Source organism: Acomys russatus, chromosome 1 (genome assembly GCF_903995435.1).
Source record: "Acomys russatus chromosome 1, mAcoRus1.1, whole genome shotgun sequence".
Classification (NCBI taxonomy): Eukaryota; Metazoa; Chordata; class Mammalia; order Rodentia; family Muridae; genus Acomys; species Acomys russatus.
In genome coordinates this window covers 88,674,490-88,696,542 of record NC_067137.1, presented here as the reverse complement: position 1 = coordinate 88,696,542, position 22,053 = coordinate 88,674,490, and the positions used below count along the sequence as shown (strand labels likewise).

The 22,053-nt window shown below is 40.1% G+C and overlaps 1 protein-coding gene and 1 pseudogene across 4 annotated transcripts in view; both read right to left on the bottom strand.

The window, feature by feature from the left end:
• The window catches only part of Pals1 (protein associated with LIN7 1, MAGUK p55 family member), a 44,450-nt gene extending 36,805 nt beyond the window's left edge, over positions 1–7,645 (bottom strand). The window contains exons 1-2 of one of the 4 annotated variants that reach the window (XM_051148176.1): positions 7,579–7,645; positions 4,506–5,031 (exon numbers count right to left, since the gene is read on the bottom strand). In XM_051148176.1, the coding sequence (XP_051004133.1) occupies positions 4,506–4,872 (367 nt within the window). In that variant the 5' untranslated portion in view covers positions 4,873–5,031; positions 7,579–7,645. Of the gene's footprint in view, positions 1–4,505; positions 5,032–6,780; positions 6,867–7,578 lie in introns of those variants that run through there. The other 3 variants (XM_051148181.1, XM_051148178.1, XM_051148182.1) reach the window with 3 other exon arrangements.
• A 9,367-nt stretch (positions 7,646–17,012) lies between these two features.
• LOC127190789 (60S ribosomal protein L7a-like) lies at positions 17,013–17,801 on the bottom strand (annotated as a pseudogene).
• Between the last annotated feature and the right edge of the window lie 4,252 nt (positions 17,802–22,053).

The following is a 22,053-nucleotide window of genomic DNA, read 5'->3' as shown; positions in this document are numbered from 1 at the left end:
GAAGCAAACAGTCCTGTCTACTGAGGTCAGACGGGTCTCTCTCTGTCTTCTGTCTCTTCAAGCTGTCTCAGAAGTCTAACATTATCTATGATTTCTTTTTTTAAATTTTAATTTTATTAATTTATTCAGATTGCAATTCAATTGTTATCCCATCACTGGTATCCTCCCATTCCTCCCTCCCACTTTTACCTTATTCCCCTCCCCTAGGTCTGTGACTGAGGGGGACCTCCTCCCCCACTATATGGTCATAGGCTATCAAGTCTCATCTTGGTAGCCTGCTTACTCTTTCTCTGAGTGCCACCAGGCCTCCCCACCAAGGGGAGGTGGTCAAATATGGAGCACCAGAGTTCATGTCAGAGTCAGTCTCCGCTCTCTACATAACTATGTGTATTCTAAAAATTTTTACCACAGAAAAGTAAATGAGATAGACTGGAAACTGCTCAATATTTGGAACAACAAGGCTCATGATGCAGGGTGTGGTGGCGCACGCCTTTAACCCCAGCACTCGGGAGGCAGAGGCAGGCGGATCGCTGTGAGTTCAAGGCCAGTCTGGTCTACAAAGTGAGTCTAGGACAGCCAAGGTTGCACAGAGAGACCCTGTCTCAAAAAACAGACAGACAGACAGACAGACAGACAGACAGACAGACAAACGGCTCATGAGAGAACAAAACGTCGTATGTATATGACGCCATGGGCAAATTCGGGCTAGCCTAAGCCCTGGCCAGGTGAGTGACGTGAGGCTGGAGGTCACGCTGTCCAACCCTACTATAGCATGTATCAACTCCAGACCTGGCAAATGCACATCCGACCCTTCCAAGTATTAGCTTGATATCTTAAGCAAGTGACGTGACTGAAGCTCGACTGTTGTTTCTTTTGTTGCTTTGTGTGAGCCCAGGTCTTAGCATGTTGCCCTGACTGGTCTGGAACTCACAATCTTCCCACATCAGTTTCCCAGCAGCTAGGATTACATGTGTGCACTGATACTGGCTACTTTCCTCATCTCTGAAACAGAGACGACAGAAGCCTTCTTAACAGGATTGTTATAAAAGTGGTATTTGCTAAGGTACCTAGACTACAGGGTTCAACAGACATGATAATGGCAAAATGATGACAATGACATAAAACCTTTTATTATATCTAAAATAAAAAAAAATTACATCTAAAAAACAGTAAGTAAGTTTGAAGTGAACACAAATTAATATATAAGGCAATAGTTCTCAAAATGACTTCTATTGGCTTCTAACACAGCTCTGTAAGTATCAGTGTATATAGGAATAAAAGTCATTGCTTAAATTAAAAAACTGATTTAAAAAGTGTGGGAATATGCATCTGCCATCACTCATCAATCTCATTAGATCAACCCTGCCTACTAACATTATAAAAGTTTTTTTTAAACCTAGTATTCCCATGTTATATGGCCACAGTACTACTGTATGTAAATCATATCCTAGGTCCAGGTTTTCAATTTTTGTCATGCAATAAAATTTAGAGATAGCAAGTTGATCCCACATGAGCCGTTCCTGTTTAATTTTATTGACAGTTATCAAAAAATAGATTTTAACACCAACCGAGGACTATGCATGGTATGGACCTAGACCTTCTGCTCAGATGTAGCAGATAGGCAGCACAGTCTCCTTGAAGTAGGGACTGCTTCTGACACGGACTCTGGCTCCACCTGCCCCTGGAGGGGTGGCCTTGTCAGAGGAAGAGGACGCAGGCAGTGCAGATGAGACTTGATAGGCTGAGGTCAGATGTTAGGGAGGAGGGCTCCCTTTTCTGAGGGCTAGGGGAGGGAGGGAAGGTAGGATTGGGAGGCAACGAGGGAAGGGGTACAATTGGGATGTAAAATGAACAAATTAAAAATAAAAAATAGATCTTAAGATATAGTTATTATTGTCAATATTATTTAACTTCGCTTTCCAGTACTTTGGTTAAAAAAATGAGTGGGTATAAAAGATGAAAATTTCAGGTCACTTGTAAAAATGCTTCATACATATAAAGCCTGTAGTTTCTGAACATTTGAGCTGGCTAATTTTTGTCATCCTTACACAAAAGTAGGCATGTTTGGAAAGACAGACATTCAACTGACAAACTGCTTAGATCTGACTGGCCTGTGGGCATGTCAGGTAAGCATCTTTAATACTAATTGATGTGGGAGGGCACAGACCACTGTGGGCAGTGCCATAGCTAGGCAGGTGGTCCCAGGCTATAAAAAAAAGCAAGCTGAACAAGCCACAAAGACCATGCCGGTGAGTAGCTTTCTTCCATGGCTCCTACCCAACTTCTCTCATTGGTGGACTGTGGTTGGCACATGTAAGCTAAATAAATCATTTTCTTTCCAAGTCGTTATGTTTATCTCAGCAATAGAAAGCAAATCAGGACAGAATGGTACCAGGAACTCGGTACTACTGTTACAGACCTGACCATGTTACTGGAATTTAGGGCTGGAAAAGCCATCGAGTGCTCAGAGCTTAACAGGCTGCTCTGTGGCAGTCTGGAAGAATGCTGGGGAAAGAAGACAATGGAGGCCTGGCAGGCACAGGGAAGCCTGAGAGCTGCTCAAAGATTTTATCAGAATGATCCTGTGATATTTCTGAATTAAGAATCTGTGGTTTCTGGTTACTGAGTTTGAAGAATCACCAGTGATTCCAAAAAGACCAGCCTCACTGGAGTGAAATGACTGATGAAAGAGGACAATTGGCCAGTTAGCTGAGATTGAAAATCAGCTGTGAGACCAGCAACACTGAGGTGCAATTTCCTGGCAACTGTTTCCTCAGGATGAACACAATGAAGGTGTGGTCCTAGCAAAGGCTGCATTTCAAGCTGGCACAAAATTTTAGGATTCAAGAGGTCATGGAGAGGAGCTGAGGCCTAGCTCCACGTGGCAGGATTGGATTCCCTGAAGAGGCCAAGAAGAAGCCACTAGTTGAATGTGTAGCCTCCATTGCAGTGGAGACCTCAGAATATTGAGAGATGCCAATACCATGGGAAAACTACCAAGGGCAGCTGTACGGGTGGAGCGGAGCCGGCTGGAGCCTATGAGATAAGATGTGTGTTTTACAGATGGCAGAGCTAAGACGCTGAGCTGCCCAAGCCCTGTGGTGCTCCCAAGACCGTGGGTGAGTCCTGGACATTGGACACTGAGCTATTTACACCACTAGACTTGGGGTTTTGCTTTGATTTGATTGTACCTGTTCAATGGTTCTTTCCTCTTGAAATAAGGAAGTATATATCTTGTTTTTGGTTTTAGAAGAGCACACAGTGAAGAGACTTTGGGCTTTTAGGAACTTGGGCTTTTAAATTGCAAGAATTTTTAAACGACTGTGGAACTTTTAAAAGTTGGTTTGTCTCCTACTGTGATATTAATATTAACATGATTATCTTGAGGACAAATAAGAAAGGAAAGGTTATGGTTTAATAGTGATTTTAATAGTATTTGTGTATCATGTTGGCAAAGAGTCAATTGTGCTGGTATTTTCTATTAATGTGACATTAAACCTAGACACATCTGAGAGGAATCTAAATTGAGGAAATGCTTCCATCGTCCTGGCCTGTAGGCATGTCTGGGGCATTTTCTTGATTAATGACTGATGTGAAGGCCCAGACTATGCAGTCTGTCCCACTGCAGTCTGCTCCTCAAAACTGCAGTAGTCCTTTCACACTTCAACGTTTGCTCCAGGAGAAAAGGGGGCATCATGAATCGCAGGAAGTAAACAAAATGACACATGTTAGGGAGAACAGGAACTTAAAAGATTTTCAGGGCCTCTACCCAGCAGTGATAAAAGGGAGTAAACAATTATTGGAGGTAGACGGGAGACAATGACCAACTAACCTGCCCAAAAAAAGAAATTCAGACTGTCAAGCTATCTGTCAGCTGCACAGAGAAGGTCAAGCTTGTGGTTTGGGGGAGTTGCTACCATACTGGCATAGGCTTTTTGGTGCTGCAGCTGCTTTTACATTATCTTCGCTCCTTGTTAAACTGACCTTTCACTCACAGTCCTGTTAGTAACCCCAATGGAAAAAAAACTCCCTGGCTCACCAATTTGGACACTGGTGGAACCATTACTTTGGTCTGTCCTGTTTCCTTAGACATGTGTTGCATCTACCCAGAAAACATCTGTGATACAAAAGCCACCCCTGGGCTATGTTTTTAAAAAAAGGCAATCTGAGCCAACAAGTCATGAAGGGCAAACCAGGAAGCAGCTTTTCTCCAGGGTTCCTGCCCTGACTTCCCTTAATAACAAACGGGGACTTGGATGTGCAGGCCAAATAAATCCATTTCTCCCCAAGCTGCTTTCAGTCGTGGTATTTATCACAGCAATAGAAAACAAACTAGGACAATAATTAAACCAATGTTTTTGTTTTATGTGGCTAAAAAATGACTAATCTTAGTCTTGAATTCAACCTGCCATCACTTATACTCTCTTAAGTCTGGCCCTTCCTTACACATTTTTGTTAGGGTATACCTAAACCAAAGCAAAACATACTGTGTTAATTTTACTTACCTAATATTTTCACAGCACAGTGAGGGCTTTCTAAAACAATTCCTTCTTCTGTGTCAAATATAGGGTTATCTATTCCAGTCTTTGGAGGAATTTGAGCTAGTTTCTTAAGTCTCATGGAAGAATTTAGGTCAAGTTCTTGCTTTTTCCCCTCTTCCTCACGCCTACGTCTCATATCCTCCTGCTGCTGTCGGATACGCTCCAACTGTGCACTTCTCCGCACTGGCGTCATTCTGGTGCCCAGATCCCCTGGGCAGTCAACAGCCATCTCTCGGTGCTTCTGGTGTTCCTCTGGTGATGCAAGATCAAGATTTTTTATTCCGCTGTCTGATTCCTCTGTCACATGCCCATTCATATATGATGTTGTCATGGTTATCTATAAAAACCTGCACCACTTTTTACATATCAATTTTTCCTATAAAGCCAATTCTCTTGATTCTGTAGTACAAAATCCATGTTACTTCAAAGAAAGAAAAGTAACTTCTCATATCACATAATAACGCTATGAAAATGTATCCACGAGGGAAATCTAAGGGGGAAAGATGGAGGGAAAAGTATAAGAATTATAATATAAAAACAAGCTTTACACAGTCCATTTCTAATATTTACACAATAGAATACTTAATATAGTTGGTAATGTAGAATAAGACCACTTCCTACATTTTACAGACAGTTTTGAGAGCATGAAGTACTTTTTAAAAAGTTGCCTCTCAAGTATATGAAGCATACTACTCAATTTTACACCTAACAAAATAGATACACTGAAAAATTTAGCAAAATGAGAAAGTAAAATGGTTGGCTATTCATTTTGTAGAGAATAGGTACTTTGTGGATACAAAATATTTCAACAGTCACTCTATAAACATCTCAACTTTATGCTTAATTAATACACACAGTGTTAGTTAACTGTGTGAACGACTGATTATAATTTGGTGCATAGCACAAGCCATGTTGATGACTAACTTAAAATACAAAAAGATATTTTTTGGTAAAACTAACTTTTAGTGGGTTTTGCAATGAAGATGATGCCTAAAGAACAACAAAGTTTATCAGCAAAGCTATCTAAAGACAAATATACACAGGTTAGAAAAGTACTACATAAAATATCAGTCTTTGTAAGTGGTGATATTTATAAAGAAAATTATGATGAACTTTATAAGGATTCATTTAGAGAAAATGGTAGTTTCTGTACCATTAAAACAAAGAAACAAACAAAACACCCAAAGAGAGCTGAGTGTGGTGGTACATGCCTTTAATCCTAGCACTTGGGGAGGCAAAGGCAGGTAGATCCTTTGTGAGTTCAAGGCCAGCCTGGTCTACATAGCAAGTCCATGACAGCCAAAGTTACACAGAGAAACCCTGTCTGAAAAAAACAAAAACCAAACCAAAACAAAAGACATATAACAATAGGAGCATACAGACAAAGAAAAAAAAGAAAAAAAAGATTTTCATTTCGGCTCTACCATATTTCCTAGCTTATTGTTTAAAGATAATCTGAACCTGATTAACTTGGGAAATTTACTCACAGAAATTTTCCTAAGTTAAAAAAAAAATAATATATACACGTTATAAAATAAATAAATATATGTACTACTAGTATTAATGTAATTCTATCATAAAAGTTCTCCAACATAAATTAAACTAAAAAAATATTTTATTCAATGGCACTAGCTTTTCATCAAGCCACTTAGGCATAAATCCACAGGCTGTTTATGTGTGCAAACCCACACATTAAATTTAATTAGCCTCTTCTGCCCAGGCTTTAAAAATATTTACAATGATGAACTTAGTACCTCCTTCAGTTGAGCATCACCTCAGTGAATATGCTTAGAGTATAAGGCTGACTAAGTAAAACTCGGGTTTTTAGAAGGCATTCCTAATCTTCTAGTCAATCGTCTTTAACTGTCATTGCAGTGAAACAGGAGAAAAGATAAGCGACTGAATACCACAAACACCTATAGAGGCTCTACAAGCACTAAGGTCCACAATCAGAAAAACAGATATGAAGTGTACCAATGACTAAAACTGTATTTTACAAGAATGACAGACTATCCTCCACCCACACTTTACGCCTCTTTATAGCCATGTGACTTACATATAAGCATCTAATTTAGCAACAGATTGCCTTCTTTTCCATTAAAAGTGAGAGCTATCAAATTTAAAGTAAGCAATCCTTATGCTTCCTATGTTAATGTGTATTCACTATACTAAATCATGAGAGAAAAGTGTAAACCATTATGTCTGGGTCATGTTTCTCAGATTATTATCATCATCTTACCTGTCTATGTAGATCTAGTCTTTTGTTCTCAGAAGATTTCTGCAACTAGTGTTAATCCACTCAACATTCTATTTTAGCTATCTCTCTCTCCTAAGTGTTCAGTTTAGTGAGAAAAAGAAAAAAATAAAGTAATGATTTTTTTCTGGTTCTCCTCATCAGATTCCAAATGTATTAGAAAATAAGATATGTCTTATTTTTACATCTCTAGGACTTAGAATAATACATGTGATAGAAAAAAATGTTCAAGAAATATCCATTCAACTAAATTTAAAGTACCATAAGTTTGGAGAGGATGCAGACAACTAAAACGGAATGATAAGAAACAAGGAAAATATAAGGGTAAAGTTCTTCGTGCTGCATTTTGAAGTACAGCTATCCATACAAAAGGGGGTCAGTAGCAGATGAATGGTAATCACATGACCAACTGATAGAGGTGGAGGAATATAAAACATAATACCAAAAAACAACCATTTGTATCAAAACTAGGAAACAAAACAGACTATAGAAAATAGTTTCTTATGTAACCTTAACTTTTAGGTAGAGGGAGATGGGAAAGGCAGTACTAACACGCATAAGTATGTTCACAGCCTAACTAGAGTGTAACCCCACTCCCACCCCACCCCCCATTCATCTATCCCTCTCTTTTCTAGCCATAAACACCCTTTGACCAGCAGCTGGAAAGTCTCATTAAATGATCAGCATTCCTCTGACATTTTAAGAGGCTGGACTATGTTTCCATAGAAACAGCTTTGTCAGCTAATACAGGACTCAGGCCAAGAATAATGAAAAAGAATTTACATTATGCAAATTGGGAAACCTTGTCTTCTATCCTTGTTTTTTTCTTCTTTCCTTTTTTTTTTTTCAATGTTCAGGTTAGCGTTCTTATTCTGCAAAACAGAAAAAGAAAATAATTAATTAAGCATAAAAGTATGCAACAAACCAAGTGTAAAAGTATGCAGTGTTTTGCAGAAAAGTGACAAGAAAAGGCTAATTCAACATAAGATTCTTTTTTGCAGATATTTAGTATTTTCTGAAGTTATAAATGCATACTATCATCCCAGTCACTAACAGAATCAATTAAAATCAATGTTGTTATATATTAGTGTTACTGAAAATGTTAAGTGGTAGGGCTAGAGAGATGGCTCAGCAGTTAAGAGGACTGGCTGTTCTCCCAAAGGGCCAGGTTCAATTCCCAGCACCCATATGGCAGTTCATAACTGTCTGTTAGCTCTAGTTCTAGGGGATCCAACATCTTCATACAGACAGATATGCAGCCAAAACACCAACGCACAAATCTCACTAGTTCCCCCCTTGGTATTAAACCTAACACATACACATATTATACACATGCACGCGTACACACACACACACACACACACACACACACACATACACACACACCTTCTCCGTGCCCTCCAAAAGCCCACAGAAGGATCTAATCATTATCCTAAACTAAATACAAGTCAAAATTGAGTTACATAAAAAATAACAAATTATTATTCAGCAAAAAGGGCACAATTTTAAGCAAAAATCAATCTTCAAGATCCAACTGAAAAATTCTTTTGTTCCCTTGCTTTGAGACAGGGTTGCGTGTAGCCTAGGCTGGCCTAAAATCCAATATGTAACTGAGGCAGACGCTAACTCTTGAGCTTCCTGCTTCCTTTTCCTAAATGTGTGGACCACAGGCATACTACCCTGGCTGGGAAACTAGTTCATAAATTATAGAAGTAAAGAAATGTCTGTTGTTTTGATATTTTCTATTTTTATTATTTTTAATTATGTGTTTCTCTCTCTCTCTCTCTCTCTCTCTCTCTCTCTCTCTCTCTCTCTCTCTCTCTGTGTGTGTGTGTGTGTGTGTGTGTTTTAATGTGTGTGTTTGTCCCAGTTTCTGTGGAGGCCAGAGGCATCAGATCCATGAATCTGGAGTTACAGACAGTTGTGAGCCACCTGATATGAGTTAAGTTTTTCATGCTCTCAACCACTGAACCAATTCTCCAGCCCAGGAAGCCTTGGTAAAGAAATACTCTTTAAACGTTTGAAGTTATTTGAACTCAATAGAATTAGCTCAATAGCACACTAGTAACTTAAAAGGTTAAGTCCAAACGGCCTGGGCTTACTTTTAAGTAGAACACACTGGCAAGTCTTGTAAGGTCATTTTTAAAGTTCTACATAGTTTAGGTTTCAGATAGGATGACATTTATTTATCATCCACATAACTGCATTCCAAAGAAGTTATTGCTATTCCTACATCATTAAAACTGTGTTAAGACACACAATGATGGATTAAGTTTATAAGGAGTAGAAGCAAAATTCCATTAAAAAATACTTAGCTGGGCACCATGGTACACATCTGCAACTCTAGCACTTGGAAGATGAGGGGGAAGATCAAAAGCTCATGACTGTGAGATTTACAGCAAAGAGGGTCCTGTGAGTCAGGCCAGCCTGGGCTATATGAGTTCCCAGTGAGCCTCAGCCACAAACAGAGATCTGCTCACAAAAAACCCAAAAGCTCAAAGTAAAAATCCAACATAGATCTCAGGGAGGACTAAGGGTAGCACATATCTTAAAGCCATAGAAATCTTTGTGGAGAGAAAGTAGTAAGACTCTTGACACTCAGTTGGATATCAGTAAGATGATGTCATTATTTAGAAGAACTATCTCTTCTGAGATAAACTTTGAAGGATTTAGCAGTTTTTACATTCCTGGATGAAATTATATACTATATCTGAACTCCTAAACTTTACTTTACAAGTACCTTACATTCCTTCATGATTCTAGGTCATACAATTGTCTTGACATAAAAATAACAGACAAAAATCACTAGGAAAAAAATAATGTTCATTTATAATTCACAAAGATCAATCGAAAATGGCTAAAGATTTAAACATCAAGACCAGAAACTCAAATTCACCAGTACTAAACATGGTGCAGGTGAAGGGAATTATATACTTAATCACAATAATCTGAGGGATTGGCCCAAAAGCACAGGCAACAAAAACAAACACTATGAAACTAAAAAGGCGGGTACAGCAAAACGAAACAACTGACAGTTTGCCCCCTCTGATGGAGAGACAACATGTGCACACCATACATCAAGAAAAATGAGTATTTAAAATGTATAAAGAGCCTAACTCTACACTAGAGAACTAAAAACAAAAACAAAATAAAAATCAAAACAAAACACAAAACAAAACCCCAAACTGCACAATTAAGGGACTAGTGAGCTGGTGGAGTGGGTAGAGTGCTTGCTCTGCAAGCATGAGGAACAGGTTCAAATCCTCAGCATCCACGTAAAGGCCAGACACTGCTTTGTACATCTGTATTCCAGCTGGGTGAGTGGGGTGGTGTGTAGAGAAAGGGGTTTGTGGCCATCCAGTCTAGTGCAAAGGATGAGCTCCAGGCTCAGTCAGAGACCCTACCTCACAAAGGGGGTGGGGTGGGGAGTAACAGAAGAAGACAACTGACATCAGGCTCTGGTCTCCACATCAGCCCCCACACACATGCAAGCAAGCAGACACATGCACCACACACAATATGTTCAGTTAAAAAGATATGAACAGACAGAGAAAACAAAACCCATATACAATACCATTCAGCTTTTAAAAAGAAACTTTTTGCCATTTTTATAAACATGGTATCAAAAATATTATGCTAAGTGACATAAGCTGTGCACAAAAACAAACAACACGCGTCCTCACTGAGATGTAAATTAATAAGAAGAGACATTTAAGAAGAATGGCAGTTAGAAGACAGGAGGAGTGGAATGACAACGTCTAAGCACAGGACGGACAGGCGAGGAACGCTTTTTCTGAGGTGTAGTAAATCATATGGTGAACACAGGGAGCAATAAAGCACTACACGCTGCACAATTGCTAAGACAGTAAAGCCTCTAACTCAGTGAGCAGGGGTGACCCCGGGTCGCCCACACAAGAGGGAGAGGGACATGCTAAGTATTTGAGGTGACATTATTTAGCTTCATCATTCCCATTCTGTGCTCAACAATGACAAGGGTTACTTTGTGCCTCCAAAGTATATGCAACTATAAATTTAATAATTTAAAGCAAACGGTAGTAAGTGTTTGAAAAATTCATTCTGAGGGAGCTGTGTTATCAGAGAACTGAAAGAACATATGGCAGATAAGCAGCAAACAGCACAGTCCAGCTTCTCAGCAACTTGGAATGGGAAGAAAATGGCGATGCCGTGAGGCGGGCGACAGAAGGAATGCTCCGTATAGACTTCAAAGGGGCCTGAGATCCAGGCCTTCAGCAGAGCTCTGCTGTTAACTCAGCCCTGGGAATGAATCAATCAAGTTAATCTGTTCAGAGTATATTTACAGCCAAGGGAACTTGAGTTCAGTGCTATTTAGTACTTGCCAGCAAGAAAAACTCAAAGTCATTCCAAGCACTCTGATGCTAACCACTCCTGACCCAATGGTGGGCCACACACACAGAAAAAGGGGAAAACATGCCAGCTTTTGCCTTTTCCAGGGACCTCATAGTCAAAGAAACCCTGAAAGTGTAGGCTGGAAGAAGTAGGCACGCCTGCTTGCCTGGCAGAGACAATACACTTTTTGTTAAAGCCGGCCTCTCCTTCTCCTTTAGTTTTGCTGGTAGGGAGATGGGTTCATATTTTCACTGAATGTCTATCTATACACATACACATCCATGTTCATCATCCTGGGTTTTGTTGCTACTTTTTCTCTTAGTAAAATTCTTTTATCCATCCCTTCTTCCTCTTCACATGTATTATACACATTTTTACTATTCTGGGTTTGTCACTTTTTCTCGTCCTCTCTTAATTTTTTTATTCATTCCACCTTCCACTCTCCCTGCCTCCCTTTGAAATTACAACCTTCTTTCTCCTGCCTTCTCCCTTTTGACATTTTGAGTATTCAACCTTTCTTTTACTTTTCATTTCCCACTTTCTTCTGTTAATTGCTTTTCTTTGCATCTTTAAAGTTTTCAGTTTTTATTATGACCACACAATCCCTGCTGGTGTTAGAGGTGTAGGTGCTCTGGTTGGTTCTTAGCTTTACTTTGTTTCTGCACCTTGTTCATTGTTATTTGCTGCTAATCCTACTGCTAGTGTTCTGGTGATGGCTCAAGCACACCATTTTGCATAAACTGTATGAATGCTCTGTTGCTAAACTATACTCACAGCTCAGCTGAGAAATAGCAACAAGCTGCTCTATACACAATCGATGCTTGCTCAAATACTTTTTTTTTTAAACTCAAGAGTAGCAGAGATAAAACCTAGGGCTGGGGAGACGGCTCAGTGGGTCAGAAAGAGCACTTGCTGCATAAGCATAAGGACCTGAATTCAGATCTCAGCCCCAATGTAAATGCTACGTATGGCTACACATGCTTGCAACCCCAGTGATGGGGAACAGGGGAGGGTCACTGAGGTTTCCTGGACAGCTAGCTGGAAACAAACAAACAAAAATCAACCAAGCTCCAGGTTTAGTGAAAAACTCAGCTCAAAAGAATACAGGCAGAGTGTGATGGAGCAGGGCACCTGATGTCCTCCTCCAGCCTCCACACACATGCGCACTGGACACTAATATAGAAGGACACCTGATGTCCTCCTCCAGCCTCCACACGCATGTGCACTGGACACTAATATAGGAGGACACCTGATGTCCTCCTCCAGCCTCCACACGCATGTGCACTGGACACTGGCACACACACAAAGCACAATGAATGTGTGGCAGCGACTAGGGTCCAAGCAGGCACAGTCGAGGATGCCAGAAGATATTAATGTTTTTTTATTTGTACATAAGTAGTTTTCTACTTTTATATGAACATATGATTTTATTATGTGGTAAAAAAAAATCTACAATATTTTCCTGCCATCATTCTTCAGTTTAAGTATCAAATTAGAACATCCCTGGATTGTATCATGTTGGTACTGGGGCTAGAGAGAAGGCTGTGCAGTTACAAGTACTGGCTGCTCCTGCAGGGGATCCAGGTTCTATTCCCAGTACCCACTCGCAGCTTACAACTCTAGTCCCAGGGGAACATAACCCCTCTTTTGAATGCATGCATGTAGAATACAGAAACACATGCAGGCAAAACACCCACACACATAAAATAAAAATAAAGCTTAAAATAAAAATTTAAAAATACAACTTGCTGTTTGAATTGCTAACTTAAGCTTCCTCAGAAATCACCTAACAGGAGCGAGAAAGGTAGCTCAGTGGCTAAGAGCACGAACTGGCCTCGCAGAAGACTGAGTTCAGCTACTAGCATCGGTATCAGGCAGCTCACAAGCACCTATAACTCCAGATCCAACAGATCTGATGCCCTCTTCTGGCATTCACAGGCACCAGCACACATCACACACAAATAAAATAATAATAAAAGAAACAAGCTAATTCATTTTGGTTTGAGATTAGTATACAATTTCCAATTTGTAAAATGGCTCTAAATATACTTCTACCACTCTGTACTCTGAGTTTATGTAAAAGTGGCATTTTCAGTATTAATGACTATAAAGCCAAAATACTGCATGCATGTGGTGCATATCACATACATGCTGATACGCATACATATACAATTTTAAAATCTGAAAAAAAAGTAAAAATACTCATTTCTGAAAACTGCTAAACACGCTCTACGTCATATAGTATCGAATATTCAACCAAGATCTCATTCTTGGAACTCGTGAGTCAGCAAGTTGCAGGCTACCCTGGTTAAGAATGCTTACTGTCTCTGCTGAGTACATGAGTTGGATTCCCAGCACCCAGTCTGGTGGCTTACAAGTGCCCATAACTTGAGCTCCAGGGGATCTGATACCCCTGGCTTCCATAGGCACGTACACAGACACTGATCATACACAAAAATGAAATCTTTTAAAAAGACTAAATTCCTTACATTAAAAATAAATAATTCACTCAGGAGGCAGGGGCAGGCAGATCGCTGAGTTTGAGGCCAGCCTGGTCTACAAAGTGAGTCCGGGATAGGCAAGGCTACATAAAGAAACCCTGTCTCAAAAAAACAAAATAAATAAATAAATAAATCTTTGTCTTTAACAATGGTAAAATTATATATGTACACATATAAAATCAAGATTTTAAAATAAATTTCCATATGATTTATTACCAGTCAATGTTTGATATGTTAACCTATTGTATATACGGACAGGCTGAGGAATGGCAGTAAGAAAGCATTAGGGTCTTTGTTTCCTACAGTTAGACTAGCATGTTCTTACAGGAGCAAAGCCTTTGTATGCACAGTAAGCGGCATGCTATGGTTATAAGCCATAGTCTCCAGTCTGAGCTGAAGTGTTTTAGCTAGTGTTTATTAATGTTGTGAAGTATGTTGGTAGGCAATGCTGTGTGTTCACTTCTAAGGGCAGGACAGCCCTGCTGGGACACCTTGTTTATTATTTGCTTTTGAATGAATGTTGGTCATTGCACATTCTGAGACTACTTACTTTAGCCAAATTTTCATGAACCTTCACATTCATAACTTCAAATAGGGCTGCAATCCACAGTATTAAGAAGCTGGCCATTAGATTATTTGAAGTTTTAGCTAGAGTGATAAGGTGAGAGTAAAAAATAAATAAATAAATAAAAAATTAGGAGATATAAGTAAAAAGAGTTAAGTTAGCCTTAACTGGAGAAAATATGACCCTATGTTTAGAATCCAAAGCAATTTTGGAAGCCAGTTCCTCTTAAAATTAAAAAAACAAAACGAAACAAAAACCCAACTGTGTGGGTGTTTTATCTGTACATCTGTGTTATCACCGGCATACAGTGCCCAAAGAAGCCAGAAGAGGGCACCAGATCCCCTGAAGTGGAGTTGCAGGTAATTCTTAGCTGCCACGTGGGCAATGAGAATCAAACCCAGGTTCTCTGGAAGAGCAGCCAATGCTTCCAAGCACTGGCTATCTCCTCGGCCAAAGGATACCAGTTCTTAGTCAGTGGTTACTATGATTCCTACTACCCACCGTTGTAGAGAAATTTAGAGATAGGCAGGCACAGATTTGACTGTAAGAGAGTAGTTGGATTATGGTTGTGCATGCCTTTATTTCCAGTATTTGGAAGCAAAAGCAGATGGGTCTCTGTGAGTTCCAGACAAGCCTGGTTTATAGAGCAAGTTCCAGGACAGCCAGGGCTACATAGTGAGACTCAGTCTACACACACACACACACACACACACACACACACACACACACACACACACACACACACACAGTGCTACTGGCATCTATTCAGGACAATGCCTTAAAAGAAAAACTGTCTAATTAAAAATGTCAATAATAATGCCAAAGTTGAGAAACTCAGTTAAACAATGGATTAACCAATATTCTCTAATGTAAACTCAAAATTGACGCAGTCACATATCAAATAATATTCAGTAAGCTGATACATTAAAAAGTGTCTTAAGATAGCCAGGTTTCTTAGCTAAACACTAAGTGCAGTATTTTTACTTGTGTATCAATGCATTTTTAAAGAACTGGTTTTCAAATATCTATAAATGCTGAGACTGACTAAAAAGATTCTCACATACTTGATGCATTGTTTTCTAAAATGTTCAAGAAAGGACTGCAAGGATTGCTGAGAAAATGGAAGGCCAAGTATAGAAGTTTATTTTCATCTTTACCTCTTAAACTTTTAGAGGTAAATGTGTGCTGATTTGTTTACAAAACAAGAACAGGGCAAGGTGGCATATGCTTTTAGCCATTGTTTAATGTTTATTTCAGGTGCTCTTTGGTTCAAATACTTTGTTTTTGCATTGCAGGGAATTGAGCCCAGGTCTCACACATGCTAGGCAACTGCTCTACCTTGTTTTTTGAAACAGCTCTGTGCTCTAGTCACTTGGGACATTAATAGTACTTAAATTTGTAGTTTTATTTAAGAATTAACTATATTTAAAGTACATGGTATAATGATCATCAGAGAAAATATCAATAAATGTTAGCCATGGCCACTAATTACTTTGTTTTTGTCTGTTTTTAGCCTTTTCCCTGTTTAGGCCTCCCTTTGCTTTCCTTTGAAGACTGTCTTGTTATGCAGACCAGGTTGGTCTTAAAATTACTTAAAACTCCTGCCCCAGTCTCCCTGGTGTTGAAATTCCAGACACGTGCCACCATGCCTAGCTGGACCAATCACTAAATAATTTATCACTTTTATGTTTGGCCTTTCCATCCAAATTATAAGCGACTGATGGGTGAAGAGGGTATCAGGTCCTTGTGCTTATAATAAGGAATGTTAACATGCAGGGTTGTCTCTTCAGAGGAACAGATGTATAACGTGCTCACCGCCCAGAAGGCTGGGAGTGGGTGTGGTTAATAGCCTGGTGACCTGTGCTATCTGGAGAGCCAGACCACACCTAACTCCCCCAGACTCTATGTTTACCCCAGACTCTTCTGCCCTAGATCTTTATATTGAGTTCTGTTTCTCAATCAACAGAACCCATCCTTAAGGGAGAGGTTACATGTACTTTATAAAGAGAGCAGAGGTGGTTGATAGCCTGGGGACCTTTGTGTTATCCCCAGACTTTTAAGTTTATCCCAGTCATTCGCCCTAGAGTTTCATCTTCAGCACTGTTCCTTAGTCAATAAAACCCATCTTTATCAAAGAGGCCATATGTACTCTGAAATTTTTCCTTTTTTAAAAAGATTTATTTATTTTATGTATATGAGTGCTCTATCTGCAAGTACATCTGTATGCTAGAAGAGGTCATCAGATCCTAGTATTGATGGTTGTGAGCTACCATGTGGTTGTGGGGATCTGAACTCAGAACCTCTGGAAGAGCAAATAGTGCTCTTAACAGCTGAGCCATCCTCCAGCCCCCTGAAAATTTTTCAATGCAATCTTGTCTTAAGCTTTGTTATATATACAGGACTGAGTTCATTTTCATTAAGAAACTTTCCTCAAATCTGTGCTGCGCTTAAAGATGTCTAAAATAAGCTGCCTGGGGTCAGACTCCAGAAATTTGAACCAACACCAGCTATTGAGTCATGTTGAATTTCCTTCTTGCATCACGCAGACTTGACACTCTGTTGGCCCTGGTGGTCACAAAGACTACTCCACATATGTAGAACACATATGTTTTATTCCTGAAAGTGTGTTTATTTTCTTTAGACCCTAATATACATGGTAAAGCAATTTATTAAGCAATAGTGTTAATTTCTTTGTGCTCTGTATCTACTCTGATAATGATTATTGCCGTGTGGACCTTTTCTTTTTAAAAATCTGTCAGAGGCCTACAGAAATGGCTCAGCAGTTAAGAGCACTTGTTGGTCTTCTGGAAAACCTTGTTTGAGTCCCAGCACCAACATGCTGCTTCCCCACAAGCCCTAACTACAGCTCCAGGGGATTCAATGTCCTCTTCTGACCTCTGTATCTCATCCTATCTGTTGCTGTAATTGGTCCTAATAGCTTCCACCAGCTTAGGCACAGCACTCTTGTCTTCCGAGATAACGTGTGTGAAGGCAACAGTGGTGCAAGTCTTCCTGTGGACCAGCCACCCCAGCCTGGTCTTTCCCTTAATGGTGCAGTGAGGGACCTCCATCTTTCAATACAAGGCAGGTAGGAAAACCACCAACTCAATGGGATCTACATCATGGTCAATCACCACCAGCTGAGCCTTCTTGTTCTCTACCAAGGTGGTGACTATACTGACCCCTGCTTGAAGGACAAGTGGTCTTTTAGTTGGGTCATCCCCTTTGCCAGCAGCTTTCTTCTCAGCACAGTTTAGTAGCCTTATCTTCTTCTCCTGCTTTGTCTCTGGACTGTACTTGTGGGCAAGCTTAAGCAACTGGGTAGCTGTTTGCCAGTGTAGGGCCTGGGTGAACTCGTTAATGGTAGGAGGGACTTTGAGCCACTTATGGAGGATGGCCTGCAGCCTGATGCAGTGAGGCCATTTAATGAAGCTTCCTGCTCAATGCCTAAGTTTTGGACCTTTTCTCAAAGGATTGACCACTTTTTTGGCCTCCTGTTTCTTCATGATGGTGGGTGCTGGAGCCACCTTCTTCCCCTTGGTCTTCTTTCCTTTGGGCATCTTGCTGGGCTAGAGGAGAGCTTGGGGGAGGGGGGAATTGAGTCAGAATCTCTGCATGTATTCCTGGTTGTCCTGGAACTCAGATACAGACCAGGCTGACTTCAAACTCAGAGATCCCCCTATCTGCCTCCTAAGTCCTGGGATTAAAGGGGTACACCACCATGCTCGGCCTTAGGTCAGGACTCTAGAAGAGTCTGGACTCATACCAAATTTGTATTAATTCAAAGCAGAACCTCTAATTCTTACAATTTTAAGCATTTAGTCTTATTTGATGCTGAGAGAAAAACTTCTATTCATTATTAAAAGTCTTGGAATTTAGTATTTTGACTATTTGTAGAGAAATTTTCATCCAGCAACATGGCTGCTGTGATCACATCCAAAGACCTTCTGGGTCTGTGTGATCCAGCTAGAATGCAGACTCAGCCTTAGCACACACCTTTAATCACAAACAATGAAGGTAAAGTTAGTTTGTAGGAGGAAGCACTCATGTTTGAAAGTGATGTCTAATTGAGGGGCAGAAAAAGTGGCAAATCTGAGAAAGATGACAGAATAGGATATGCCCAACTCTCACAAGAAGAGAGAAGAGAGGAAATTTAGGAGAGCAGCATGGAGGGGAAAGGAGGAGGCTGTTTTACCTGGAGAGTTTTACAGAGACAGGCTGAAGAGAGAACAAACTAGAAAACAGAATGAGCCAGAGAATGAGAAGGAGCCAGACAATTAGAACAGATTGCTAGAGTCAGTTTGAAGCTAATCAGAGCAATTCAGTCAGAAGTGAAAGAAACCAGTTTGAATCAGTCAGCTTGGAAAGGAGTTTGAACTGGAACAGCTGAGTTGAAGCAGCCAGCTAGAGCTCAGAAAGAACCAGAAAGTGTGCGCGTATTCAGTAGTAAGCCTCTAGACGGCAATTACTACAGGTGAATAAAAGACACTTTTACAACTACTTAAGGTTTTCATAAATGCGATCAGAGCTTGTTTTGTTTTAGAGATAGGGTTTTACTGTGTAGCCTTGGCTGTCCTGGATTCGCTTTGTAGACCCGGCCAGTCTCGACCACAAAGATCTGCCTTCCTCTGCTTCCCCAAGTGCTGGGACTACAGGCATATGCCACAGAGTTCTCAGAATTCTCTTAAAAGAACGTTCTGTTTGAGGGGGAGAGGGAGAAAGCGAAGGGGGAGGAATTTTTCTTCTTTCTTTTTTTTTTTTTTTTTTTTGAGAAAAGATCTTGTTATGTAACCCAAACTAACCTGATGCTTGGAATTCTCCTGCCTTGGGGAGGTAGTGGGGATAGAGAAAGAAGCAGGGGGGGGGGGGTGGACGACGACTACGGACATATTTAAAGACAGAATCTTACCAAGCGTACTTGTGTGTCTGGGATGGGATTCTAGGCATGAGCTACTATGCCACTATATTCTTGCTTATTTAATGCTAAAACCTAGCTTTGATACTGATTACTTCCGGGGGGTGGGGGTGGAGTTACAGATGAGATCCTCCTTCACTATAATCTTTACACATGTGCGTATCCTTCTGTTACAGCAGTACCATGCACTGTAAAGAACTTGGGGCAGGGAATAATACCCAAGGGCCACAATTATTTTTCTTTTTCCCCCAGTGCTAAGGAGCAGACCCAGAGCCTTGTGCATACTGGGCAAGTGCCGCCAAGTCCCCACACTTCCTTTTTTCTAAACCATATAATTGGGGTCCTCATATACTACATATATTTAAGTTTAAAGAAGTATTTTGTTTTAATCAGTGGGAAATTCTCTATCTGTTCACAGCAAAGTTCAAGGCTTCTGGAGATATCTAAGACCTTACATTCAGGGTAGGAATTAGTTAAGAGACAAACAGTATCAAAAGTATCAAGTGGCTGGTTACTTGAACTGTCCCATTATCAGTTTCAACTCCTACATAATAAAAGACTAAATGTATCCATAAAGTCTTTTGAAATCTGTACTAGAACAAAGCTTGAAGCTGGCTAAAAATGGATTTTTAAGCATGTAGTTTTAAATGACCCATAACATGGCCTTTCTTGATTGGTATAAAGCTACCAAGAATATATAGGCCCTAGATGATGAAACAGTCTAGACAAAGAACACGGCCAATGTAAGAACAAGATAAAAACAGTTACTTCTGATACTAAGTTAAAGTGTTGAAATTTTCTTCTGTAAGCACCAAGAGACTACTAATAGCCAAGAAAAGAACAAAATTACTTTTTAGGAAGCTACGGCTATTCTGTAACTATAGTTGAGTAAAGGAAACTGTAAGTAGAGTAGCCAATGAAGACAATATTTTAATACTTCACACAGAGGAGAGTAAAGCAGCAGGAAGAATGAGAAGGGTAAATTTAAAGAATGACTATTACCAAGGTTTTGAGATGGGGAGTCAAATGTAATTCTAGTGTAATTAGACTGGAGAGAATTATATAGAACTTTAAAATATGTAATTCAAGAGTCAGGCCATTCCCCTTCCCCAATCCCTGAGGAAGGACGATGGGTTAAGTATTGAAAAGATAAATTTTACTTTTAAAGCTCTTTTCCCCAAGCTCTTTCCTCCCAGTACCAGCCTGAGAATAAACTTTTTTTAAAAATTTAGTAAGAAGCCAGTGTAGTGATTTACTTAATCTCAGCACTTTGGAGGCAGAGGCAGGTGGATCTCAGTTATTTTGAGGCCAGCCTGGTCTACAGAGCAAGTTCCAGGACAGCCAGAGCTACATAATGAGAGACTCTTTCAACCTGCTCCCTACCAAAACAAAAAAAAACCCCCAAACCACAATAGAACAGCAACAAAAACAAATTTAAAGAGTGTTAACTGAGCACACAGGGAGACAGAGGCAGGCAGATCGCTGTGAGTTCGAGGCTGGCCTAGTCTACAAAGAGAGCCCAGGACAGCCCCCCCGCCCCAAAAGTGAACCGCAAGTGCCTACATTAACAACTTCATGGCAAATAGGACTTGTTATATGATGCAGCCACTATAGGCTATGAGAACTAGCAAAGATCAGGCAAGATTTTTCATCAATAGGCAGATACTTGGGGGCCAGAACCTTTGTGATGAAGGACTCACTGCTGCAAGACATAGACTTTACTACGGATCTTCAAGAGCACTGGAGGAGGTCCCCTAGTTCAATGTCACTGTCATTGTGACTGAAGGGCAAAGAAGTGTCTATGGTAGCTTGATCATAAAAGAAATGTTATAAAATGGCCTCTCACCTGTACCCTTCCCCATGCTGAGCTCATGTGTCCTGCGGCCTCAGGTTTTAGACAGTGCCTCTGCTCCCCACCCCATTTTTATTTGGAGGGACTTTACTTCCTATCTTTTATTGATGTCTAAACCACCGAAGGCCAGGGCTCCCCTGCCCATACACCTTCTGTGTGTTTACTAAAACAAAAACAAAACAAAACCCCCCAAAAGTAGGAGTTTTAGCACACTGTTAATAGTTGGATAAGGCACTATAAAAGACTTATTTCCAAGTAACTTAAACATTCACATCTTACATTTAGATTGCTTAAAATTTTTATTATCATTTGTGTGTGTGTGTGTGGGGGGGGTGCATACCATGCCCATTGGAGGCCAGAAAACAACTCTGTGGAGTTGACTCTTGCCTTTCCCCTTACATGTGTTGCAAAAACAGCATTCCGATTAGCAGGTTTGTGCAGCAAGTGTCTACCTGCTAAGCCACTTGGCTAGCCCAAAATGTTTTCTAGAGCACGCTGCAAGTACATTTTAGTCTTATTTCCACAAATTCTATAAAATGTAGGTAAGCCAGACACCTCTTTTTCCAAATATATAGGCATTCAATAGTTAAATCACATAGCTAGAAGTGATAGGGCAGAAAATCCAAATAGGTGAACATTCCCATGGACACACAGTGGTTTCTGGAAGATGCCAACTACCATTCAGACTACGTGTTTCCTTGCAGTCACATAATTACACTACTCTGCAGCCTTTAAAATATGGTCAGAGAAAATTAAAACGTTCCTTCAAGTGATTGCTTCATACTGTATTTGTTAATGGATCACAACCTTATTTTATCACTGAATTGCAGAACATTTATTGCTCAAGGTTCCTAAAAACTGAGCTAAAAGATGCAGTCCTGTGGAGAGTAGAGATGTGACTTCCTCCCCTACTACTCATGAAAAATGAAACTAAGCTGCCAATATACCAGTTTCCAAGTAATCTTACATTTAAAGCATTACTTTCTATCCTGTTATGTTCCAATTTCAACATACCTTGGTCAAGGTAAGCCACTTGTCTTAATCATATAAACTTTTT